The sequence below is a fragment of the Lontra canadensis genome, unplaced genomic scaffold, assembly GCF_010015895.1.
Source record: "Lontra canadensis isolate GAN:19392208 unplaced genomic scaffold, GSC_riverotter_1.0 scaffold75, whole genome shotgun sequence".
NCBI lineage: Eukaryota > Metazoa > Chordata > Mammalia > Carnivora > Mustelidae > Lontra > Lontra canadensis.
In genome coordinates this window covers 5,458,541-5,485,596 of record NW_022631069.1, presented here as the reverse complement: position 1 = coordinate 5,485,596, position 27,056 = coordinate 5,458,541, and the positions used below count along the sequence as shown (strand labels likewise).

General features: G+C 39.2%; 2 protein-coding genes across 2 annotated transcripts in view; both read right to left on the bottom strand.

Moving 5' to 3' along the window:
* Positions 1–158: 158 nt before the first annotated feature.
* On the bottom strand, positions 159–13,547 carry BCAS2 (BCAS2 pre-mRNA processing factor). The gene is made up of 7 exons (XM_032881384.1): positions 13,393–13,547; positions 13,196–13,288; positions 10,363–10,433; positions 7,095–7,256; positions 2,586–2,636; positions 1,682–1,762; positions 159–460 (listed from the first exon to the last, which is right to left on the bottom strand). The coding sequence occupies exons 1-7, from the start codon at positions 13,483–13,485 to the stop codon at positions 334–336; spliced, it is 678 nt and encodes a 225-aa protein (XP_032737275.1). The 5' UTR covers positions 13,486–13,547; the 3' UTR covers positions 159–333.
* A 2,418-nt stretch (positions 13,548–15,965) lies between these two features.
* The window catches only part of DENND2C (DENN domain containing 2C), a 35,707-nt gene continuing 24,616 nt past the window's right edge, over positions 15,966–27,056 (bottom strand). Inside the window, exons 14-18 of the mRNA XM_032881383.1 lie at positions 24,069–24,110; positions 23,059–23,164; positions 18,217–18,453; positions 17,883–17,969; positions 15,966–16,315 (exon numbers count right to left, since the gene is read on the bottom strand). Of these exons, the coding sequence (XP_032737274.1) occupies positions 16,284–16,315; positions 17,883–17,969; positions 18,217–18,453; positions 23,059–23,164; positions 24,069–24,110 (504 nt within the window). The 3' untranslated portion in view covers positions 15,966–16,283. The remainder of the gene's footprint in view (positions 16,316–17,882; positions 17,970–18,216; positions 18,454–23,058; positions 23,165–24,068; positions 24,111–27,056) is intronic.

The following is a 27,056-nucleotide window of genomic DNA, read 5'->3' as shown; positions in this document are numbered from 1 at the left end:
TCTTGTACATGTTAAAAACTTTCAGTAAAGATCTCTCAGATACAAAATATGTTCCAATGATTCAAAATTAATCCCATGATATATTATTATTCTAATATCATACTTATTTTGAAAGCCTAGATTTTTTTTAAATGGCAAAAAAACAGGAAAAAAACCCCACCAAGCTGAAAGTTTTTATTTTGCTGAAATGTACAAATATAACAGTCCACACTCTACAATAAACATTTAAACACTGATGATTTTCTTAGGATGCAGTTCTCCCTCACAGTTCAGATGCCTGATCTTCTGTGAAAGCCCAGCTTGCCTTCTTTTCTTCCCACCAAGTTTGTCTTTTTAGAAGTCTTGCCGGATATTTTCTTTGTTTGCCTCTCCATGTTGCTGCTTCATTTGAAAGATTTCATTTTCTAATTGCACAATAGTCCTTTCAATCTCGTAATTCTTACTGACCAGGGATACCCAACTAGAAGAGTAAAAAAAGAAAAAACATTACTCAATATAAAATTTCTCTTAGGAGATTTGACCATATACATGTTTTCCGCCAGGTTCGTAATATGAACCTTCACTTCTAAATTTCCATTTAAAAAAAACCTGAATCAGGGGAAAAGGGTATGTAAGATTCTAGATGTAGTGGGTGCCTGGGTGGCTCAGTCAGTTAAGCATCGACTTTTGGCTCAGGTCATGACATCAGGGTCATGAGTCTGAGAGACCCATGCCAGGCTCCATGCTGAGTTGGCTTGAGATTCTCTCCCTTCCCCTCCACCCTTCTCTCTGCTCAAGCTCTCTCCAAAATAAATAAATAAAGTCTTAAAAGAAGAAAAAAGATTCTAGCTGTATTATCTCTTATAAATTAATGTAAATCTACAATTATTTCAAATTAAAAAAATTTTAAAAATCCAAATTAGAAATAGTTGGAGACAGGATGAGGTGATGAAAGATTATATTTAATGGGGTTAACATAAAAGGAGAGAAAATAGGGCAGAAGCAGTGGTTAAAAATGGTGGAGAAATTTCTAGAACCAGAGAAAATTCCATAGACCCAAGCAGCCTTCCTCCTCCCCCAGGAAAAAAATCTCTAGGACAAATAAAAGAAACACAGATGTGTCTTTGGGAGATTATATGAGCTTGAAGAAAAATGTGCAAAGACGAATAGACTGAGAACATGGAATGTATGGAGGGAGAAGGGAGAACAAGGAGAAAGACGGGGTGGGGAGGAAGAAGGGAAACAGCAAAGCAAAAAAGAGAAATGATACAAAATTCATAATTATAGGGACTCATATAAAATTATCTACACATATGAAGAACATTTAAAAGTATGTAAACAAAAGGAAAAAACCCTAAGACACAAAGTATCATAGTATGAAATCTCCCTGATGAGCTAAAAAGTAGATAGTTTTCCTCCTTTTAAATGGAGAATGTAAATCGAATCCTATTCAGAGCAGAAATACTGAACTGAAAATAAGGTGCTCTGAGACCAGAATCAAGTAACAGTGGTTCTGCCCCATTCAATGCCTTCCAAGACCACACATCAGAGATAGGCAAAAGCAGTGAAGAGCAGCATTCAGAAAACAGCGTTTCTGTGACACTTGTGGCATCGCATTTGAATACTGTTGAACCATACTGTTAAATCCTGATCTTAAAATGTGCTTAGCGATTTAATAGTTGGTGGAAGTGAAGATACTCACGTTGACTCCATTTCCCTTAATTTAGATCCAGCTGTGAGCTGCATGTTCTTTCGCTGCCAGTTTAAATCTTGAATATGTTTCCTGTAAAAAATTATTTATACAACCCACCTACATTTGATCATAAGACTAAAATCAACAGAGAAATCAACAATCAACACATTTTTAATCTCTTGAAAAGGACAGACGTATACAGTTACAGACCAATTCTGAGAATTAACTATCTTTTATTTTTCAATTACCAATTTCATAAGCTCACCATGAAAAATTAAACACATTCACATACATGCACATAGAAATTAAAAAGCAGAAGTCCCTCCTCCCATGTGCTTCTCCTAATTATTATTCAGTTTTTGGTGGGTGTTTCCCCAAACTCCTATATGTGTATGTGCAAGTAGAGACTTAGTTTTTTAAATTAAATGCCCAATGTGGGGCTCAAGCTCACAACTCCAGGATCAAGAGTTGCATGCTTTACTGACTGAGTCAACCAGGCACCCCAAATTATACATGTCATTCTGCAACATTTTCTCCTAAAAGTGCCTTTTTAATGTCTGTAGACTTGCAAATTGCAAATGGCCTGGTAGAGATGTTTCCAGATGTTAAGTCTATTTCTCCTCCACTCCAGTAGGGCAAACCCAGCACTGGATGCTGGACAGAGTGGATCATCAAGTATTACTCTCAAATGACTACAGTCCATTGGTTCCTTTGTCTTCTCATTCTGTTTATTAAGTTTCTACCTAAACTTCACTCTAAAATAAGAGGAAAATATGAGCATCTGGCTGGCTCAGTCAGAAGAACATGCAACTCTTGATCTTGGGTTGTGAATTTGATCCCCACATTGGATGTAGAGATTACTTAAAAACTAAAATAAAATAATAAAATAAAGTAAGAGGAAGAAACAACTTACCTTAACTTCTGGAGCTCTTTCTGTGCATGTTCAATCATATGAACTAGATTTCTAAGGAAGGAAAAGAGGAAAATCAGGTTAACAGACATTAACATTTAATAATACCAACTAAAAGTGAGCTATCTAGTTGATACAAGTTCCAGTTCTTCCGCTATTGAGCTCCGTGCCAAACACCACGTTAGACACTCTTTACATATTAGCTACTTTAATTCTCTTAAGAATTCTCTGAGGTAGGTACGATTGCCCCTATTTCACATATAGGGACATTAAGGGCTTAGAAAAATTAAGTAACTTAGTCAAGGTAACATAGATGAATGTTGGAGCTGAATTCCATTTCAGGTCTTTTAACTTCTGGAGCCCAACCAGTTCATTGACACTCTGATTTTTTGTACCTGTCACTACTTAAACTGTCAGTACTTTTCATGGAGAACACTGAAAATAACTCATATGAGTGTATTCATTCAAATCCCTTATTATCTCCATATTTCTGTACCTGCATTTATCCTGCTTTTCTCCCCTCCTGTCTACGGCTAGCTAGAAAGAGAAGAGAACACTGGAAGGCTGGAGATTGTGATTCCAGTGCAAGTTGGCTCTCAGTGCCACAGGGGGAAAGCTGAGCAATATAGAGTCCAAGTTACTACTGTCATTAGAGAAGTGATTCAAGAGTAGAGGCCATCCCCCGTCCTTGCCCTTAAATAACAGCTTTACTGAGATGTAATTCTTGCAACCATATCAATTTCCTCTTAAGGCAGCAGAAAATCACCTTTAGGGTCCATTTCAACCACATTGGCCCTACTATCCTCTTGCTGTAGATCTACAATTGTTTCCTGGCTTCGTGACTTAAATCTCCTGCTTTTCTCCTAAGTTATTCTTCTGTCTCTACTGACTTACTTTTTTTTTTCTCACTACCTGAAATTCTCTGAAGATTCAGTCTTCAAACAGCTGTGTCTCTCCAGGCTTAACTACAGCTCATCTCCCTTTCCTTGATTTCTAGGAATCACTCCATGTTCCTGAGGACAATTAAGTTTGGTACTCCAGTCCTGACCTCTGACCTTTAATAGGAAGCTTCCCCTTGAATGACCTCTTCCTGAAAGCCCTGTTTATTTGTTGTCTTCTCCTTTCTTTCATCCTCCATGAGTACAAGTGTACCTCGGAGATATTGCAGGCTTGGTTTCAGACCACGCAATAAAGCAAGTATAGCAATAAAACAAATCAAATGAATTTGTTCTCCAATACATATAAAGGTTGTTTATACTATACCATAGTCTATTAAGTGTATAACAGCATTACGTGTAAAAAAAAAAAAGTACTTGCCTTAATTAAAAAATACTTTATTAACTAAAAACTGCTAACCAATGTTCTGACTTTTAAATGAGTCATAATCACTGATCATAGATCACTGTAACAAATATAATGGAAAAGTCTGAAATACTTAGAGAATTACTAAGATGTGACAGAGACAGGAAGTGACCAAATGCCATTGGAAAATGGGGCCGACAGACTGGCTGAGCCAAGGTTGACACTAACCTTCAATCCGTAAAAAATGTAAAACAGCAAAGTGTAATAAAACAAAGTTTTATCCATATACAGGACCCTCCTCAAGCACTGAACATACTTTTATTAAAACTTATAGCACTGCATCATGGGAGTCAGAAGACTTGGGTTCTAGTCCCAGCTCTGCCCTAAAAAGCTGTATGTCCTTTAATGAGTCACTTGACATCAATGAGGTTAAACCTGTTTATCTGTAAAAACAAGTCCTGGCCTTGAAGGTTTCCCTTTAACTGCAAGTACATAAATCTCTCATAAATGAAAAAATTTTTTTAAGCAATCACGAACCAAGACCTACTTAGAACTAAAAGCTTACTGCCCATGCCATGTTTGATGCCCTCAAATCCTTTCACAAGGAAAGAAAACTTACTTTAATAAGATGGGAAGACAAAGGAGTGGATTAGAGTAGAGCCTTAAATAAACTGAATTTAGGTAGACTAGGTAAAGACACTCTAGGAGGTGATGAACCGTGACTAAAGGCAAGGACAGAGCTATGATAATCACGAAAGAGAAGATTCCCTTGGCTGGAATGAAGGTCTGCCATTGAGATACACAGCCATTTGCCTTGAATACCACGTTAAATAGTCTGGATCTTACTTTGTAACAAATGGGAAACTATTAAAGGTTTCTTTCTTTTCTTTTTTTAAGATTTTATTTATCCATTTGAGAGAGATCAAGCAAGTAAGCACAAGCAGGGAGAGAGGGAGAAACAGATTTCCCAATCTGGGACTTGATCCCAGGACCTTGGGATCATGACCTGAGTTGAAGGCAGACGCTTAACCATCTGACCCACCCAGGCACCCGAAAAGTATTAGAGGTTTCTAGGCAAGTAGAAAGCAATGTTTTCTTCAATCTATTATTTTTTTCCCCTGCATCTATGCTCTCTTCCCTTCTTGGGAGCGTTCTCATTCTCTTCTAAATGTTCAAACCTCACCATTTTTTTTTTTTTTTTTAAGATTTATTTATTTTAGAGAAAGAAAGCATGGGGGGAGAAGGGCAGAGGGAGAGGGAGATAAAGAATCTCAAGCAGACTCCCTGCTGAGCAAGGAGCCTGACATGGGACTCAATCTCAGGACCCTGAGATCACGACCTAAGCTGAAATCAACACTCAGACGCCTAACCAAATGAACTACCAAAATTCCCCCAAATCTCACCATTTTAAAAATGAGCTTAATTTTTTTAATGACTTTATTTCTTAACGTCCCTTCTAGGGGTGTCTGTAGTTTATAGAGCACAGCACACGATACAGCACGTGTCCCCATACTGCTAATTACGGGCTACTGGCTATCTGGCAGAGAAGTATCTTATCTCCTCAACTAGGTAAAGCTTCTTGAGGACAAAGGTCCCGTTTTTCCACTTCATACAATACAGACCATTTTTTTTTAACAGACATTTGTTTGCTCGATCTGTTTCTTAATCCTCCCAAACCCATTTTTCCTTTATCTCCCTTGCAATATATTCACAAAAGAAATGAACTATTTATGCTGTAGTTTCCCAAATTCTGGATTTTGCCCACTGGATCCTTACGTGGCCAAATAAATTTAAAACATAATTCTGACAAACTGAAAAAAACCATTTATCACTCTGTGATTTTGCTTTATTATTCCAGGAAACATACTCTAGCAAATAGTTTGATGCAGTGTCATGAGGTTCAAGGGCTTTCTCTCCTTCAACTATTAAAATGTTAATAGTCTCAGGGGATTTTAGGGCTCAAAGGCATCACAGGTATCGTCTAACCACCAAATTTTACAAATAAGAAAACTGAGCCCTAGAAAGATAACAAAACCTAAAGCTAGCTGCATGGAACAGAAAGTAGAGCTCCGTGGCTTATGTGGCCACTTCGCTTCCTGTGTTAATTCTCTTATAGTCAATTCTCATTATTCGCAGATTCTGTACTTATGAACTTACCTACTCACTCGAATTTACTTGTAACCCCGAGATCAGTACCGGTGGCATTTTGAGATCATGAACAGCATGTGCAAAATTTGAGCTGTTGGATGTGTAGATTCTTGGCTGAAGTGCAACAAGGAAGCAATCTGACTTACTGTTTCAGGCTCATACAGAGACGACCAAAGGACAGGATTTAATTTCCAACTCTGCCAAATTACTTTACACTTCTGAACTTTGTTTTCTCTTTCATAAAATAAAGAAAATAGAATTTGCCAGGAGTTGTCTTTAGGATTTATAGTCTAGATGAGATGTGTATACATACGCATACATTATTTCCACCAAGAAAAATGTATTTGCTAATTCAGTATTCAAGGCCACTTTATAGAATATAACATGCAACTAATGAGAATCGATTGTATGAGCAGTGCCCACATTAAGGATTCCATTTCACCATATTGTGATTTGTCAATCAGACCTCAGAACTCATTTAATTACAATATTACACAATAAATGTAGTTAGGTTTAGAACTCCTCTGTACTTTTTTTTTTTTTTAAAGATTTTATTTATTTATTTGACAAAGAGATCACAAGCAGGCAGAGAGGCAGGCAGAGAGAGAGGGAGAAGCAGGCTTCCCTCTGAGCCGAGAGCCCAACGCAGGGCTCGACCCCAGGTCCCTGAGATCATGACCTGAGCCGAAAGCAGAGGCTTAACCCACTGAGCCACCCAGGCGCCCCTCCTCTGGACTCTTTGAGGTGGGTCTGAAAGCCATGGCTTATCATATGGGTTGTAGCAGTTCCAGGACATGATCTCAAATGAAAGTCCACTATACTATTGAAATCCCACTTCACTTTTTTTTTTGAAGATTTATTTGTTGACAGAGCAAGCAAGCAAGCAGGGGGAAGGGCAGAGGAAGAGAATCTTCAAGCAGACATGGGGATCAACCCCATGACCCTGAGCCACAAGAGTCAGACATTTAACTGACTGAGCCACCCAGGCACCCATTCCTATATTTAAAAAAAATACCAAAACTGTGGGTGGGATGGGTTTAATAAAAACAAAAAGCTTCTTACTCATTATATACTTTCCAGGCATTGCATCCATGCTGTGACATTAGTTCCAGATTCTCAATTCGAACTGCCTGATGCTCTAACTGGGCCATTGAATTGTTTACACATTCTTGCCATGCGGTAATATCGTTTTTCTGACCCGAGGAAGGGGCTGGAAGTTCATACCTGAAATTAAACAAAAATAAACTGAAACCACATATTCCTCTAAATTTTCCGTTCCTTCCAAAAGAACACCTCCCAGGTGTACGCACAACATAAAATCCACGGAAAATTCAAGATAAGATCAGACTGTTCAATAAGAACCTATTTAAAATCCATTTATATTAAGAAATGAAAAATAAAAATACCATATGATCCAATAAAAAAAAATCCATTTACAAATAAGATTTAACACCATTATATACAGTAACAAAAAAATTGTTTACTTCAACATGATAGTGTATTCATATAAAAGTTTGTTAAATTAGCTGCTCAATGATGCCACTGAAGAATACTTAAAACATTAACATGCGGGCGCCTGGGTAGCTCAGTGGGTCAAGCCGCTGCCTTCGGCTCAGGTCATGATCTCGGGGTCCTGGGATCGAGTCCCGCATCGGGCTCTCTGCTCAGCGGGGAGCCTGCTTCCCTCTCTCTCTCTCTGCCTGCCTCTCCATCTACTTGTGTTCTCTCTCTGTCAAATAAATAAATAAAATCTTAAAAAAAAACCAAAACAACAACAAAAAAACATTAACATGCTTGTGATATATTAGGAGAAAAAAGTAGGACACAAATAAACCTATACTATCTTTTTTTTTTCCTTAAAGATTTTATTAATTTGTCAGAGAGAGCTCGAACACACAAGGAAGGGGAGCAGCAGGCAGAGGGAGAAGCAGGCTCCCCACTGAGCAAGGAGCCCGATGTGGGACTCGATCCCAGGACTCTGGGATCATGACCTGAGCTGAAGGCAGATGCTTAACCAACTGAGCCACCCAGGCACCCCTGCTATCATTTTTGAAAAAACACACTTACACTCATCCAGGTTTCCACTGACACACCCAAACCATTCTAGAGAAAAAAATGGTAAGGGATGTAAAAATTCTTTGCATTTGGACCTACTCTATTCTCTCTTCATACTAAACAGTCCTTCAGCACTGTTGATATAGCCAGTAAGTACACTCTTCATGAATCTCAGCTCATTACTGATGAGTTACTACAAACTAAGTTTAATTTCCATTTTAATAATTTGACTAGATACAGTAAAGACTCCACATTATTCCTATGAACAACTGAGGGGCATGCAACTAGATCAAGAAGTGATAAACCAGGGGCGTCTGGGTGGCTCGGTTGGTTAAGCATCCAATTCTTGATTTCGGCTCAGGTCATGATCTCAGCGTTGTGAGATCAATTCCCAGATTCCCTGTGTCAGGCTCCACACTAGGCATGGAGTCTACTTAAGATTCTCTTGTCACCTGCTCTCCCTCAAAATAAAAAAAGTGACATACCACTTTGTTTAAAAAAAAAAAAAAAAAAAAAAAAAAAAAAAAAAGGCTGTAATGTGGCAGTTTTCAAACTTCTGATTATAACTCATGGTAGGAAGTATCTGTGATCCAGTACCCAAATACACATAGCTCAACAAAAGTTTCACAGAACAGGGACAGCTGGGTGGCTTAGTCAGTTAAGCATTGCCTTCAGCTCAGGTCATGATCCCAGGGTCCTGGAATCGAGTCCCACATTGGGCTCCCTGCTCAGTGGGGAGCCTGCTTCTCCCTCTGCCCGCTGCTCTCCCCACTTCTGCTCACTGACAAATAAATAAAATCTTAAGAAAAAAAGTTTCACAAAACAATAGTTGCCTTTACTTGCATTATATTGTTATTTTCTATTTCCTTAAAAAATTGCTCTGAGAACTTTTGGATCTTACTACCTTTCTTATTAAGTAAGTTAACTTTTGGAAACTTACTAAATTTCCTTCATGATCCATTGCTTAATGGGTCATTACTTCTGCTGTGAGATATACCGCCATAAAGGAGTTATTGTTGTGAGTATCTATAGAGCAGAAGCACCTGGAAATGAAGAACTGAGGGATCCCAGAACTTCTTCCTTTATCACTCACTTAGGCCAGACAGGAAATGGAGCACAAGAAATACGATCCTCTGGTTCTACAGACTCAAATCCCTCTTCTAAATCTATACATCTGCTGAGAGGATAGACCTGTGCATGTGGCCCTATCTCAAAAGATTCTGCTCTGACAGAGTACTTAGTGGTTCCCATAATTCCATACTTACTTCAAGCTGAAAGAGATCTCACATGTTAAGCAATCCGATTCTCCATTTTAGAGACAGTAACAAAGGATGTTTGGAGTTTTCTTCTCTAAGAGAGGAGAAGCAGTTTTGTAATAAAATGGAACAGGAGGGAACACAGTGGAACCAAAGTCAAACTATCTGGGCACTGTTTACTAATGTTCTGTGTCAGAGTCAATCAGGGATCATTACAAACCATAACTTGATTTCACCTAGATATGTGATCAGTGAAGAACCAGATGCCTAATCAGGAACATTTCCTTGAAAAAAAAAAAAATAAATTTTTTTTTAAAGATTTATTTATTGAACAGAGAGGGAGTGAACCAGCATGAGCAGAGGGACAGGGGAAAGGGAGACAGAATCCCAAGCAGAACCTGTGCTTAGCGCTGAGCCCAATGCGGGGCTCGATCTCATGACCCCAAGATCACAACCTGAGCTGAAACCAAGAGTCAGAAAGCTCAACTGACTGTGCCACCCAGGCGCCCCTCCTTGGAAAACCTTAAAAACATGAACTTCAGTACAATCACCATTCCTGTTGTTGGATTTTACATATTTTGTGTGTGTGTGTGTGTGTGTGTGTGTGTGTGTGTGTTTTAAGAGACAGAAAGAGAGTACGCACTTGTGCCAGCAAATGGGGAGGTAGGGAGCAGAAAAGGGAAAGGAAGAATTTTAAGCAGTCTCCACACCCAGCATGGAGTCCTATGCAGGCAACTGATCTCACAACTCTTGAGATCATGACCTGAGCCAAAATCAAAATGGGATGCTTAACCAACCAAGCCACCCAGGCTCCCCTATTTTGCCTTTTTAATAAAGGTGCAAAGAATATATCTGAACATAAACAAAGGATATAGGAACCACTATTATGTGAAGAAACATAAACATAAAATCAGACAAGAATTTTTTATTTTCCACATTTTAAGAGCTATAGCAATTTTAGTAGTAACTTAAAAATAAAAAATGATTTGGGTCCAGATGAAATCAGAAATACAACTTACCGTTTCATACTAAGTAATTCTATTGGTTGCCGAGCAGCCAGTCTTTCAAATTCATTTCTCATTATGTCGGTCTAATTAGGGGAAAGAATTATTTCCAAAATCATATCAATAAATTTCAATTAATAACCACCAAAAAATGAATGTAACCTACTTAAATATGTTATCCATTCAAACTGATCATTCCAAAAAAATTTAAAAAATAAAATAAAATGGGTCACTTTCCTTCCCACCAAGTCTTCTCTGAGTTAAATGTTCTCAAGAATCAGCATACATACACTTCATATGTAAAGGGACCCACAGAGAAAAGGATTATTCCTAGATCAGTGGTTCCCAGTCCCAGCAGCACATAGAAATCAGGTGGAAGCTCTGAAAACAATTTCATTCCCAGCCACATCATCTTACCCCTCTCCACCATTCCCATTTAACTTTTCTGAGGTGGAGACTGGGCATAATTGTAACTTGTTTTTAACCCATCAGTTGACTGTATAGTGAAGCCAGTTTTGAGGACCCTGGATCTAAGTATTCACTGGGGTGTGGGGGAAAGGAGGAGAGGACTTGGACATAAAATAATTTGCTTTAGGGCTTTGAGCCTATATCCATACTTTCTTTTTGGCCCTGGCTGCTATTTTTACACTTCTCTCTTTGCAAAGAATGAGAAAAGGGGAAGAGGTTAAAGAAACCGGTTCTGCTATCTGCTCTAACAACTGTATGATTTCTTTTTTTCTTTTTAAAGATTTTAATTAATTAATTTATTTGAGAGAGAGAGCACATGCATGAGCGAGCTACAGAGCATGAGTTAGAGTGGGGAGGGGCAGACGGAGAGGGAGAAGCAGACTCCCTGCTGAGCAGGGAGCCCGACATGGGGCTCAATCCCAGGACCCTGAGATCATGACCTGAGCTCAGAGCAGCTGATTAATCGACTGAGCCACGCAGGCACCCCACAACTGTACGATTTAAAAAAACACATGGTGGGGCACCTGGGTGGCTCAGTTGGTTAAGCCACTGCCTTCAGCTCAGGTCATGATCCCAGGGTCCTGGGACTGAGCCCTGCATCAGGCTCCCTGCTCACTGGGGAGCCCGCTTCTCCCTCTCCCTCTGCGGCTCTGCCTGCTTGTGCTCTCTCGCTCTGTCAAATAAATAAATAAATACAATCTTTAAAAAAACAAAAACAAAAACAAAGCACACATGGTAAAAAGTAAAAAAACACATGGTAGAGCTCTACTTCTTTAGGTCCAAGTTTTGGTCAATATCCTATTTCATTTCTGTTCTGCACATTTCCTGGCCCTGAGTATAAAGAACTGCTTAAGTATTCACCTATAGTAGTATTTCAGTTATCCTGAGCAATTATCAATTTTTTGAGGGCTTCAACTATATTAATTAGACTAAAAAGTTAAGACTAGAAAGACTAACTATATTAATTAGACTAAAAAGTTAAGTCCCCCAATTCCTAGCTAGAAAAGACCTTCATAAATAGTTAAATTAATTAATGGAAGAGCAGTTTCAAAAGAAATTTGAGGAGTGGTTTAGGTCTTGGGCAGATTACTTTCTCTAAGCTGCAGTTTTCCCATTTAAAAAATTAGGATAATAAACATATAGTTATATAGTTCACAGAGCTGTTTTCAGTACTGAGATGGTGAGCCCAGTACACTATCAATTCCTATTGCGAAAAAGGAATAAATGATCAGTATACTAATTACAAAGATAGGAGATACATGCTGCACTTAGGAGAGTTAAAAGGAAAACTGGTTCAAATATTTAAAAGTTCGTGATTGAATGCCGTTATCTGAAATTTTTGGGAGCCAATCTAATAAGAAAGCATTACTGTATCTACTTCTTAATGTGGTACCATCTATATCTGGGTAACAACATTTAGAAAACACATGGTAAAATGATGTATCATAGGAATATCTTCCTATTTAAAACTTGACCAACTTTTCTTTTCATGTTACTTCAATATAAACACTGCGTTTTAATAATAGAATTCTTTCTGGCGCCTGGGTGGCTCAGTGGGTTAAGCCTCTGCCTTCAGCTGGGGTCATGATCTCAGGGTCCTGGAATCCAGCCCCCATGGGGCTCTCTGCTCAGCGGGGAGCCTGCTTCCCCCTCTCTCTCTGCCTGCTGCTCTGCCTACTTGTGATCTCTCTGTCAAATTAATAAATAAAATCTTTTAAAAAATAACAGAATTCTTTCTTTAAATACATGGTTACCTATAATAGGGGAAAAACCCCCCAAACATGTAAATACTAAAATGCCTAACAGAATCTATTAATTTAGAGATGATATTTTACATTTCATGTAGCTAATTACACCCTAAGTACTAAGTAGTATCTTGGGGGCACTTCTAGGCTAAATATTTAAAGAGCACTTTATTTATAAATGGTTTCTCACTTCACTCATTCACATACATTCACGAAGTATCTAGGCTGTGACACAAAGGCCGCCCTCCAGTGGTTCTCAGTAACCTAAGCTTACATATATTAAAAATTCCTCATCACTTGTTTTAAAGAAGATCTTAGAGAGCCTAAGATGCCTCTGAGAACGTATGCAAGAAGCCGATCTCCGAAAAACGTACACACTACGTTTTGCATGACTGGGCAGTTCGCCAAGCTCCGGAAAGTCCTTCAGTGGGTCTCAGAATCAGAACGCCGGAGAAGTCTGATCTAGCTGTTTTCAATGGACCGGGAACACCGATAAGACAGAGTAAGTAGTAGGCAAGCAGGCAATTGTTAAAGCCAGAATTTGAAATGCATTTTTACGTGTCTAAGACTCTCGATCCAAAGTAAAGAGTCAGAGGATCCTAGCTCATACGGTGGCCTCAAGACGTCCCACTTACTTCAAAAGCAGAATAATCCGGGGCCGTCAGGTAGCTCAGGTAGTTCTTGGTAGGTCGGTATCTACGGGTTTCCTCCTCCACCAGCGCCGCAGCCTAGAAACGAGAACGGGGGCCGGGGAGGGGTAGCAACTTGTAAGGTGCTTCTTCCAGCACCAAGGGCCCGAGAGTGCTGAATCCGCTACCCGGCCCGAACTCACCGCTTCCCGCACGCCGGGCGCTTCATAACCTTGGTCAAAATACGGCAGTGCATCTACCACGACCTCTCCGGCAACTAAGCCTGTGCCCGCCATTCCGAAGCTTGCCCAAATTTTCTGTGTGCGCCCAAACTCAGGCCCATTTCATTACGCCTGCGCTCGCACTGACGTAATACAGGTCGCTTGCGCCTTGGCTCTGACGCATGCTCAGTTGTCAATTCTGAAGGCGCCCTCGCCGAGCTACTAGGAAGTGGCCTGCCATTTTGTCTTGGTAGGACGTGACGTCACGCCGCGAGTCCGAGAATCAGCTGAACATTTCCATTTCCTGTCCCCGACTGTGCTCCGCTTTTTTGCCTCCAACCGGAAACAATTTGGAGGGGAATTGGGACTTTTCGTTCCCTGGAGGAAGCTGGTATCTGGTACCGGGATGCTTTAAAAACTTTTGGAGGAACGGGCAGTAGGATTTGGCAGGGAGAGGGATACAGGTTTCCCACTCCGCTAACCTTCCACCTACAACCCTTAACTTTTTTCTTTGTGGCGGTTTTTCTCTCCCCTTGAGCTTCTTGCTGTACCCCTCACTATTCTTAGTTCTGAGAACACTTGCATTGGATAAATGCAGTTTTTTCAGATTCTGGAAGTCGGCGCCAGTGGCCAGTTAAAATTGCGAAGCTTTAGGGTCTACATAACAAAGGAACCTGATCTTTTCCTCCAGGGTGAGATTAAAAACAGCTCACCAACTCCAGCTCCATCAAATCCTGTCATTTTGCCTTCGGGGCGTATATTAAATCCGATCACTTGTCTTTAGGACTTTCGGAAATAGACTCGTGTTCCTCTTTGTCTCCCAACCACTCCTGCGGCTGCCGGTGCGCCGGCTCTGCTCTGTGTCCCTAGCTCCCATACACTAAGCAGGCCAAGGCCAAATAAGGTAGTCGGACTGCATACCCTGCCCGGTGTCTACGATCAAGACCCGGGCTTTGTCTGTCAACAGCCTAGAAATGCTGGCGACGGACTGTCTAACCCTATAACTAGATTAATGTGCTAGTTATGGGTTTATGCGAAGTAGAAGATCTTTACATCTTAAGCAACTTTATTTAAAATTCTCCAATTTTTTGTTTATTCATTAAAAGATCTGTAAACAACATTTTATACAAGTCTTGAGCAATTCTTTTACAAATATGTCCAGAACTCATAATACCTTACAAAAACAAGATAAAACAGACCTAAGAAAAGGAAGCAGCTTCAGGTCACCGGGATAAACTAGGACCCCCATCCCTGAAGCAAGGTCTCCTCACAGAGGGACGGTCAGGGTTCACCACCATTAAGACCTACCCCCGTTTTATAAACAATTCCCAATTACTCATTCTTCCCTCAGGATTGGAGTGGCAAAAGGAGAGATGTCTGGTAAGAACCCCACTGGGGTAAGATGCTTAAACATTTTTTTAACAAGACATAGGCTCAGTTCTATTTTCTAGACCCATAAGAACTATATAGCACCAGTCTTAAATGGGGTCTGCTTCAGGTTCATTCATGCACAACTGAATGGGCTGTAATGACAATACTGTACAACTCAATAAACTGTATCATAATACAACTTAAACGGTTTTGTTAAGTTCAAATAAATATTTTTATGCCAGTTAAAACCCTCAGCAGGAATTGAAGAAAACAAACTGACATCTGCTATAACATTTATCAATGAAAATTAAACCATCATTGATAAGTTCCTCCTCCTAATCACTACTGCTGTTTTAGGTATTAAGGTTCAGGGTGATTATGTGGTGAATGCCGAGGAATGTTCATAGTCTGAGTCCAATTTAATTAGGGCAAAAAGTCCAATTCTAGGGGAACCAAAAGAGAGTCATCCAGGCTCCTATAGTTTGATGTCCCTTGTCCTCAGAGCTGAAAATCAGCTCTGGTACACTTCAGTTTAAAAGAAAACCTTTTCAGTAGCTATAATCCCACAGAGCTCAAGTTTCCATCTGCAGAACTAACCAACTTTCTCTGTGCTCATGAATAGACAGTTGTGGCTTCAGTTCTGTCTCTGCTGTAGAACTTTGGGCAAGTTACTTAACCTTTCTGAATTCCAGTTTCTTCATTAATAAAATGGAGATGCAAGTATCTCATGAAGCTGACTTAAAGACTGAGTAAGATGACATAGATATACATCACACATGGCACATAGGGGACACTAAGAAAAGGGGTAGGAGTTCTCATGCTCTTGAAAGGGTATTTTCGTTAGCTATAAGCCCACAAAGTTTAATGTTGACAGGCTACGATGTGGAGGAGGAGCTGCAAGGTGTCTACTTGTATAAGATACTCAATAACAGTGTTAATAACTAGATTCCCTCAGACAGAACATTAGATTAAAAAACAAAAACTAGAGATATATGAGGAATCTATTCCTTAGCTCAGCTCCAACAGCCCATAATTTTCAAGCTGCCATGGTGATAGTTCAGTGATGAGAATGACGTGTGTAGGGTGCACTCTGCACATCCATCATGCTTCCCCAGTACCTTCAATCCAGCATTTCTCTCACTGTGCTCATCTTTGAGCTGTTTTTTAAAAAAATATATAACACCAAATCTTTCCCTAGTAAAAACAAGTGCCTTCACAGACTAAGCACATAACACAAAGAATGAGCCCAAGAATCAAATAGAAAAAGCCACTGAAAAGAAAAATTGGAGGCAGAGTAATGAGAACATGGGTTCCAGACTACTCCCAACAATCCTCCAGTGATCATACAGCAGCAACAGGAGAATCCTCCTCCAAGGACCAGGCCCACTTTGTAACCTTTTCAACTTTCCAGGATCTTTTAGGCCACTGCAGGGCATCCAAATTCTTGGAGAAATATTTTCTTGGCACTTTCTGTTTAAGATGGAGAGAGTCTATCAAAGATTTCATTTCTTCTGCAGAAATTTCATCTTACTTCCTAAAGGGAGAAAGAAGTAGAGTGAACTCTCATTAGTTCATTTTTATTTATTGTACATTATTTGAGGCAAGGGATTAACAACTTAGTCATTTGGAACAGCCCACGAGTGAGTGGCCATCTCAAGCTAGCATGTGATGTGTTTAACTACCAAAGAAATAAACAAACCCCATGTCTCTAATTGTAGAGGTAGAAGAGAGCTCTGACCTCACCTAATCCAGTGGCTTTCAACCTTGACTATAGGTTAAAATTGCTTGGCCTGATCCCCAGAGATTTCTTGGAGCCTGCAGTGGGAAAAATGTTCATTTATGTTCCCCAGAGATTAAAATATTGTAGTCAGAGTTCAGGACCAGTGATTTGATCTAACCTCATGGTATAAAGATGAAATAAAAACCCGAGGCACAAGAACAAGTCCTTACTTTAATTAGGGGCATGTATTTCTTTTTCTTTTTGTATTAAAATTGACATACAATGTCCTATTAGATACAGGTGTACATCATAGTGGTTTGAAATTTTTTTATACACTACAAAATGACCCCTATGACAAGTCTAGTTACCAGGGGTTACGTATTTCAAGGACCAATATAAACAGCATGGAATATAGTTCTTCCTTATTTTGGGCTACCTACCACATCACTGTTCCCCAATATCACAAAGGATAATAAAAAGTTAATTATTATAATTGAAAAATCAGAAACATCTGTGTTTCTTTCTGAAGTGTAAAATTAGACTTGGAGGAAATCCTCTTTTGCCTCAGATGACCTCTAAACCAGGTGTTTTTTTTTTTAAAGATTTTATTTATTTATTTGAGAGAGAGCATTAGAGAGGGGAAGGTCAGAGGGAGAAGCAGACTCCCTGTTGAGCAGGAAGCCCAACGCGGGACTCAATCCCGGGACTCCCAAGATCATGACCTGAGCAGAAGGCAGTTGCTTACCAACTGAGTCACCCAGGCACCCCTAAAGGTGTTTTTTTTTTTTTTTAAGATTTTATTTATTTATTTGACAGAGAGAAAGATCACAAGTAGGCAGAGAGGCAGGTAGAGAGAGAAGGGGAAGCAGGCTCCCTGCTGAGCAGAGAGTCTGATGCGGGGCTCGAGCCCAGGACCCTGGGATCATGACCTGAGCCGAAGGCAGAGGCTTAACCCACTGAGCCACCCAGGTGCCCCCCTAAAAGGTGTTTTTAATCTGGAGTTCACAGATGGGTTTCAGGAGGGTCCATGAATACTCTATAATTATATGCAAATTTGTATGTTCTAGCATACTTTTCTGAGACAAAGATCCAGTTTTTATGAGATTCTCAAAGTGATGTGATCTAGAAAAGATTAATAATTATGATATGCAAATTCTCATGTTATCTGAGGAAAACAGACCCAAGGACAACTCTGATGGAAGAATCCCCACCTCTGAGAAAGACTTCTTTTTCTCCAAAACAATTCGGAAGTACAGTCATGGTTTCTGGTCAGCCTATTTGAGGTTATATTGTTGATTTGATTATAAAGCTTTTGTGATGAGGCAGTTTCTGCAAAAGGTTTTTTAGTCACATTATTTAACAAGAAAACGTAACAACTCACCAAGACTCCGCAAAATTTTATTCATCCCACTGGGCTCGGACTCTGGAATTGTTTCCAAATACTGGAGGGCCCGGACCTCAAACAAACCTACAAGGTAAACTCACGCTGGTGAAATTGTCCAATACTTACTAAAAATCACTTAAATAAAATTCTGCAGCTTACTACCAATGTGCTTCCATAGCTAAAACAAAATTATAAAAAGAATTATTTTCCATAATAACTCAGATTTTGAGCCCTTGTAGCTTTATACCATTTTTTTGTTGTTGTTTATATTATTTTCAAACCCTCAAAGGGCTCACTAAATACAGGGGGAGAACTTTATGATGAAACTGACCTTTCACCCCACTTTTCCGAAGCTCTCGGTCCTGGATGAAGCCAGCAAACATCTGTGTTTCCATGAAGAGATCCAGGAAGTGGCGTACACTTCGGGAGGTATGGGATTTACGGAATGGTTCCCTTTGGAATACACGCTCTCCACGCTCAGTGACAGTCATGCTCAAAGAATAATGTCCCACTAGCTCCACAAAAAACCTCACAAATGCCTCGGACACCAGAGAGTTGAGTGTCACATCTGTTGCAAAATAAAAATAAGAAAGAAAAAAAAACCTAAGTTCGTATTTATGGGAAATTGTTATGAAAGTGATGCATAAGAAATCACAGACTGAAGGACTGAGAATCCTCATTCTTAGCTTCCTTGCACACTCCGCAACCAACAAAACACTATTAGCTCATATTTTTACTTTGGTTTTCTAACCACATATACTCCTGTTCCATCTTTCATCCTGGGCTGCACATCCGTGATCTCACTGTAACTGCTCTTTCAAAGGCCACCAGGGAAAGCCAGCCAAATTTAATCTGCTTTTCTATCTGTCTCGCCTTTAAACTCTATGCTGCATTTGTGTTAACCTTCTCCTCATTCCTCATCTCCCACAACTTTATACTCTCCTGATTTCCGGATTCCTCTCCTGCTTTTATGACCAAACATTTGTATTTCTCTTGCCTCTTCTTCCTCTTCCTAAGCATGGTCTCAGACCACTTCTCTTCACATTCCCATCCCTAAAGAGCTAACTAGTATAGAGATGGGGAGCTGGCTTTCCATGTTGATAATTCGCAATCCTACGCCTCTAGCCCTTATATAAGTCACCAGGACTCACCTTCTACATTTTCAGGCTACCTATGGGTAATCATCATTTGGTTGTCTCATCAGCACTTAAATTCCATTTGTCTAAAATTAAAATCAGGGCCTTTGGAGATTAGTAAAATATGAAATCAAATAAATAAACAATACATGTGTGAAACCAAATTCATTCTATTTCTCCACCAAATCAGTTCTCTCTCAACTTTCTCATTTCATAAGCAATGATTATTCCATAATAAGTTATTTAGTGCTTAAGATATTGTCAACCACTGCATTTAGAGCTTTTATAAATAAAATAATCCAGTGAAGTAAGTATTATTTCATTTTTACAGCTGAGGAAACTGACACTCAAAACAAAGACATTCTCCAGGGTCAGCTCATCTGGTACAGGGTACAGAAGCTGCCAGACTCCCAAGTCAGGTGCTTCTTAACCACTATAACATGAAATACATTGTCTTTCATGTTCCAGGCTCAGACCTCAAATACAACTTAAACTCCTCTTTTTTCTTCCATTCCTAATAGTATTTCCCCCCCCTTCACCATGTCATGTCACTTGTTCGTTCCATGGGTTCCATACTGGACTGGTAATCAGGGACCTAGGTGTAGTAAGAGTTCCACCATGAAGCAATGGTGTAATGGTGTGCAACTCACTTTACCCCTGGTTGGTCTCTTCCTATATCTGCAGAATGAGGGGGCTGATTAGGTGATCTCTAAGGTCTCTTCTGGCATTCCATTTGATTACAAGCTAGATTTTTGCTATATTTTGTTCAACAGATATCCTTCTCGTCTCTCCTTCTGCAGCTGAGCATCCACAGTCCATCACTTTTATCATCAACACTTTTGCCCCAGTCTCCCATCCCCTTCCAGTTACTTTCCCATTTCTCTCCCACTTTACATCCAAATTTCTTGGAAGAGTTGTTTACATCTGCTGTACCCTTTCTTAATCTAATTCCCTTTTTAAAAAAATTATGCACTTCTATAACTTTTCTTTAATTATTTGTTTGTTTTAATGTAAATGTAGTATATATTCTTTTACATGTATAAATATTCCATAAGGTCACCAGTGAAATGAACACATCAGTACCCACCACAAAGCTTGAAACAGAATATCAAGGGTATCTTACATGCTCCCTCAATAATGCCCTCTCCGAGGTGTTCTTCCCCCTACTCTCCAATAGAGGGCGACCATTATCAGTGATACTGCATTTGTCCTTTCCTTGCTTTAGGTTACAGTTCCAGTGCATATATACATAGCCAACTCCCATAACATACTATTAGGTTTTGTACATCTTTGAACATTACATAAAACATATTCTTCTGTAACTTACTGTTTTAGTCAATATATGTTTTTAAGATGCTTTTTTTAATGCTATATTCTCCTGCCAGTGAACAGTTCGGTTGTTTTTAGGTTTTGCTATCACGTAAAATGCTGCTACTTTGAAAATTATTTACCTGTTCCCTAATTATCATGTGCCAGAGTTTCTCTGGGGTATATATCTAAAACCTGAATTGTCAGGCTGTAGGATATATACACCTTTAAGTTGACTAGATGATGCCCAATTATTTTTCCAAAGCAGCTGGAATAACTTACACATTCTCACCAACTCCTGACATTGTCAGACTTTTTAACTTTTGCCAGTATGGTGGGTATAAAATGGTATCTCACTGTGGTTTGAATTTACATTTCCCAGATTTTGACGGGGCTGTACATCTCTCCTTATATTTACTGGCCTTTCATGTTTCCTCTTTGGTGAAATGATTGTTTGTATCTTTTCCCCATTTTTCTATTGGGTTGTTCATCTTTTTATTATTGAAATTGCATTTTAAGAATTTTTTAAAATTAATTCTGGATACTACTCCTTTGTGGTTGTATTTGTTGAAAGTATCTTCACCTGGTTTGTAGCTTTTTTCTTTTTCATGGTATTCCTCAATGATTAGAAATTTTAAAAATTTAAGTGTCAAATTAATCCTTTCTTTTTTACCAGCTGGGAGTCCTTACTCTTAACATTTAAAACTTGAATTCCTTAGAATTAGTTTTGTGTGTAGGGTGAGGTATAGTTCCTATCCATTTTTTTCATATGGAAAACCAATTGCCTTACTATTGGTTACTGAATGGTTCATTCTTTTCCTGCTGATAGGCAATGCTGGTGCTGACACAAATTAAGTTTCCTTATGCCTGTGTACCACGTTCCTTCCCTTGCTCTATTTATTTCTGAACCAAAACCAAACAGTCTTAATTACTATGACTTCATGATTAATTGATGTTTCAGAGGGAAGCCCCTTCAATGTTGTTCTTTTACTTAACTATTCTTGGCCCTTTCTAATTCCATTAAAATTTTACAAAAAGCTGAATGCCCTTCCAATTCTCTCTTGAACTTTCCCCAATCTTGCTTTCTTCCCACCATCTCACTGAATCTGCTGCTACCAAGGTCTCTAAGCTCTTCCCATTGTCAAATCCACATCCTCAGTCTTCATCTCACTTGACCTCTCTGTAGCATTAGAAATAACTGTTTACTTTCCTTTGTGAAATAAGTTCTTCACTCAACTTCTCTAATATTACTTCCCCTGGTTTTTTTCTCCCCCTTCACTAGCTGTTCTTGTAATCACTTTTTGCTGGATCCTCTGCCTTTTCCCTACTACCAAACATTGGAAATCTGACCACACCATTACCAGCCAACTCAGGGTTCAACCCTTAAATCTGTCATTTTCTATCTATACTCACTCTATAGGGTTACTTCATCTGGTTCCACAGCTTTAAAACAGCAACTTCTAGGGGCGCCTGGGTGGCTCAGTCAGTTAAGCGTCTGCTGTAGACTCAGGTTATGATCTCGGGGTCCTGGGATCAAGCCCCAGACTCCTCAGCAGGGAGTCTGCTGCTCCTTCTCCCTGGGCTCCTCCCCCCACTTGTTCTCACTCGGTCTCAAATAATTAAATAATCTTTAAATATATATATGTAATAATAATAAATAAAAACACATTAAAAAAAAAACGGCACCTTCTCAAGGTATGTCTTTAGTTCAAATCTCTCCCCTGAATCCCAAATTCACGTATAGGAATGCCTACTTGTTATCTCTAATTGAATGTCTGCTATGTATTGGACATTCAATAGGAATCTCAATATTCAGAACTGAACTTTTAATTATTTCTCTGAACCTACTCCTCCCTTAATGTTCCCCACCAGTAAACAGCCTTAGTTTTCTCATCTGTAAAAAAGGGGGATTAAATAATGAGACCTGCTTCGTAAGGCTATTACAAGGATGAAATAAGATGTATGCTAGGTGTTGAGCACAAGGCCTGGTACAGAGTAAGCAGCTCAGTAAATATTTTTCACCCTTATTCAACAAATACTTATCCCATACCTACTTACTGACTATTGTTTAAAGTGCTGGAGATAAAGCAAAACAGACTGTCGCTGCTCTCATGGGCCTGATGTTGCTAGCAAATCAGACAACAATAAAAGCCCTGGAGGAAAGTAAGGGCAGGGAAGTGGAGTGATAGCATTAAGAGAATGGGTACTATTTTATTTTATTTTATTTTATTTTATTTAAAGGTTTTATTTATTTATTTGACAGAGAGAGACAACAAGAGAGGGAACACAAGCATGGGGAGTGGGAGAGGAAGAGGCAGGCATCCTACCAAGCTGTAAGCCCGATGTGGGGCTGGATCCCAGGACCCTGGGACCATGACCCAAGCCAAAGGCAGACGCCCAATGACTGAGCCATCCAGATGCCCCAGGAATGGGTACAATTTTCAAAGGACAGTCAGGAAAGGCCTCACTGAGTGACATGTGAGCAGGAAAAAATAGCAGGAGCCACGTGGTCATCCCAGGGAACAGCATTCCAGAAACGGAACACAGCAAGTGTCTAAGTACTGAAATAGATGGGGACTAGCACATCAGAGGGGCGGCGAGGAAGCTGATTCTAAGCTCCCCACATCCTAAGCAATGGCTTACTCCTGCACATCTTTCAGCAAGGTGCTGGGCGTCCTGTCAGTATTTACTGTGTTGACCTTGAGTCCTCAGACCATCTTATCTCCTACCTGGTGAAAAATTCTGCTCCTGAGCCAAGATTTCATTCCGTTCTTCCAAAATCTGCATCAAGGCAGCTTGGAGTTTAGGAGGTAGAATTTCGTCCTCATCAGATACCTTAAGAGAAGAAATTGAGCTGTGAGAGAAAGTCTCCAACATACGCTAATTAGGTCTCCAAAATTCCACAGGTGACTTTGTATAGATTCTGGCTAAAGACTCAGTCTGAACCTTCCTTCCCTACATTGAGCACAATTCAGTATGGTGATGGTACACATATATTAATTGTCTTAACTACATTAAGAAAATAAATATGTCTTATGACATTTTCTGGCACCTTTCCACCAAGCATCTCTCATCTGCAATTCTTATGCTGTATTACAAGGATCCTCCACAAGTAAGTTATGAGCTAATTGATTTTGAAAGGAGACAAAGTCTTGGGAAACGTTCTTTTCACCCTGTGTTCAGTGCTCACAAACTTATATACAGGTTCCACACAGGGTGCTTGCTCTAAGAAGGCTTTGCTAACTCTCCCTTCCACTTTCAATACCCATAATAAATGACTTTTTTTTTTGTTCCTACTTTACCCTGTAGACATTTCTATGACGTTGTTTCTAAAATTTTATAGCTATATCTGCTCCCCCTTCCCATCATTAGATTATAAGGTCTGAGGGCTCAAACTATGTCTTACTCACTTTTAGATTCTAACAGAGTAACTGGAAATAATCAGTGCTGAATGCTTGTTAAATTCAATTAAATTAGAGGTATATACACCATCCCATCTGGACGTCAAAGGAGGGTTACCTCTTTTGATAATGACATTTAATCTCTTTCCTCCTTCCTTCTTTGGGAGAGATAGCTATAAACCTAACCCAATTTTCAGGTCAATCCTGTATGATTGGCCACAGTGTCAAGCATGTGTAGGAACTAAAAGTCTTGCCTGAGTCATCTTCTCTAAGTACTTTCACATATTTTCTGTCCAATTATCCTCATCCATTATGTAATCAGCTCATTTGTCACTTACCTCCTGTAAGAACTTGTCTGCACAGAGATCAACTATCAGCACCTATGGGATCAAGCAGCCAGGTTGGTTAAACCAGAGACATTCACAGACACATACATTAGGCACTACTAGATCACACTACTACTGATTCTCTCAGGCAATGGAAATAGTGTTAAACAAAACTAAGTTCAGGGACTCCTGGATGGCTCAGATGAACACAAAATCAGCTGCATTTCTATACACTAACAATGAACTATCTGAAAAAGAAATTAAGAAAACAATCCCATTCCAACTCCATCAAAAAGAATAAAATACCTAGGAATAAATTTAACGAGGGAAGCAAAACATCTGTACACTGAAAACAGTAAGCACTGATGAAAGAAACTGAAAAACACAAGGGGAAAGATATTCTGTGCTTGCAGATGAGAAGAATATTGTTAAAATTTTCTCACTATTACAAGTAATTTAGAGGTTCAATAGTAATCCCTATCAAAATAAAAAAAATTATAAGAAAGCCTACAAAAAGGGAGAAAATATTGCAAATTACATGTCTGATAAGGGGTTAATATTTAAAATATACAAAGAACTCATAGAACTCAACAGCAAAACAAAACAAAACAAACAAAATGCCAAGCAATTCTATTAAGAATGAGTACAGCAGGGGCTCCTGGCTAGCTCAGTCCGTGCAGTGTATGACTCTTGATCTCGGGATCATGAGTTTGAGCCCCACATTGGGAGTAGGGTTTACTTTAAAAAATGAGCAAGGAACTGAACAGACATTTTTCCAAAAACAGGCAAATCGACCAAGAGGCACATGAACAGATGCTCAACACCACTGATCATCGGGGAAATACGAATCAAAACCACAATGAAATATCACCTCAATCTGTCAGAATGGCTATTATCAAAAAAGACAAGAAATAACAAGTGTTGGTGAGGATGTAGAGATGAAGGAACCCTCGTGCACTGCTGTTGGGAATGCAAACTGGTACAGATGCTATGGAAAACAGTATGGAGGTCCTCAAAAAATTAAAAATAGAACTGCTGGGGCGCCTGGGTGGCTCAGTGGGTTGAAGCCTCTGCCTTCAGCTCGGGTCATGATCTCAGGGTCCTGGGATGGAGCCCCACATCGGGCTCTCTGCTCAGCAGGGAGCCTGCTTCTCCCTCTCTCTCTGCCTGCCTCTCTGCCTACTTGTGATCTCTGTCTGTCAAATAAATAAATAAAATCTAAAAAAAAAAAATAGAACTGCTATGTGGATGTGATCAGGCAATCCCTCTTCTGGGCATTTATCAGAAGAAGAAGGAGAAGAAGAAGAAGAAAGGAGGAGGAGGAGGTAGAAGGGGAGAAGAAGAAGAAAGAAGGAGGAGAAGGGGAGGAGAAGGGGAAGGAGAGAGGGGGAGGGAAGGGGGAGAGGAGGAGGAGAAGAAGAAGAAGAAGAAGAAAGAAATTACTATCTTGAAAAGATATCTCACCCCCATGTTCACTACAGCATTATTTACAAAAGCTAAAATAAAGACAAAACCTCAGTATTCATTGGTAGTTGAACAGATAAAGAAGATATGATATATATATAATATATAATATTCATATTATATGCATAATATCAGTATTATTCAGTCATAAAAATGTAAAAAATTCTGTAATTTATGACAACATGGATAGACCTAGAGGGCACTATGCTAAGTGAAATAAGTCAGGCAGAGTAAAAGAAATTATGTCTGATCTCACTTATATGTGGAATCTAAAAACCTGAACGCATAGATACAAAGAACAGATTGGTGGTTGTCAGAGGTGGGGGTGGGTGGGTGATGGGTGAAATGAGTGAAGGTGATGGAAAAGCATGAACTGTCAGTTATAAGATAAATAAGCTATTTATTATCTTATAAATAAGATAAAATTTTTATCTTGTTTATAAATAAGATAAAGCACAGTGTATAGCACAGTGACTACAGTGAACAATACTGTGCTGTCTATCTGAAAGTTGCTTAGAGAACAGATCTTTAAAGTTCTCATCACAAGAACAAAAAATTGTAATTATGTAAGGTGTTACTTTTTGGGGGTAATCATTTCACAACATTTACATCTATAAAACCATTATGTTGTACATCTAAACCTTAAAACAATGTTATATGTCAATTATAGCTCAATATAAAAAAGGTGGGTAATAGGGAAGAACAATCTTTCCAATAAATGGTACTAGGATAGTTACCTATCCATATTAAAAAAAAAAAATAACCCCTACCTCCGATCATACACATAAAAAAAACAAGTCCCGGGATTCAGAATAAAAAATTAAAGGCACAGTAATAAAGCAACCAATGTATCCAGGAGATAATATAGGAGGATATCTCCATGAAGTAAATATAAAGAAAAACATAAACAGCTCACTAAAATAAAATAAAATAAAACAAAACAAAACAACACACTAACCATAAAGGAAAAGATTGATAATTTTGACTATGTTAAAATGAAGAACTTCTATGCATTAAAAAACACCATTATGGAGAATAAAAAGACATGCCACAAAGAGGCTGATATCCAGAATATAAAATACCTCTTACAAATCAATGAGGATAAACCAACCAGGAGAAAGATAGATGATGAATTTTTAAGAGATGATATTTGAATGGCCAATAAACACAGAAAGATGCTCACCCCCAAGAGTAATCAGGAATTCAAATTAAACCAAAAAGAGAATACCACTACACATTCACCAGATAGGCTATATTACACAAACTGATGATAACAAGTGTCGGCAAAGGTGTGGGACAACAGGAACGCTTGTACATCGGTGGAGAGGGGTTTAACTTGGCAGAACTACTTTGGAAAACAGTTTGACTTTATTTACTGAGGCTGAAGATACACTTACCCTATGACCCAGCAAGCCCAAGGATATACTTTAGAACTGCAAGCTCATATGTGCTAAGGGTCGTACATAAGTCATCATAACCCTAAGCTGGAAACAACTCAAATGTCCATCATCTGTAGAATGGATAAAAAGTTGTGGT

What these genes read in the sequence shown, in the direction of transcription:
- BCAS2 (XM_032881384.1), bottom strand. Translation starts at nt 13,485, where the DNA reads ATGGCGGGCACAGGCTTAGTTGCCGGAGAGGTCGTGGTAGATGCACTG. An exon ending in GAATTACTTAGTATGAAACG is followed by an intron (nt 7,257 to 10,362) that starts GTAAGTTGTATT and finishes GTTTAATTTCAG; the next exon opens with GTATGAACTTCCAGCCCCTT. An exon ending in GCCTGGAAAGTATATAATGA is followed by an intron (nt 2,637 to 7,094) that starts GTAAGAAGCTTT and finishes TTCCTTCCTTAG; the next exon opens with AAATCTAGTTCATATGATTG.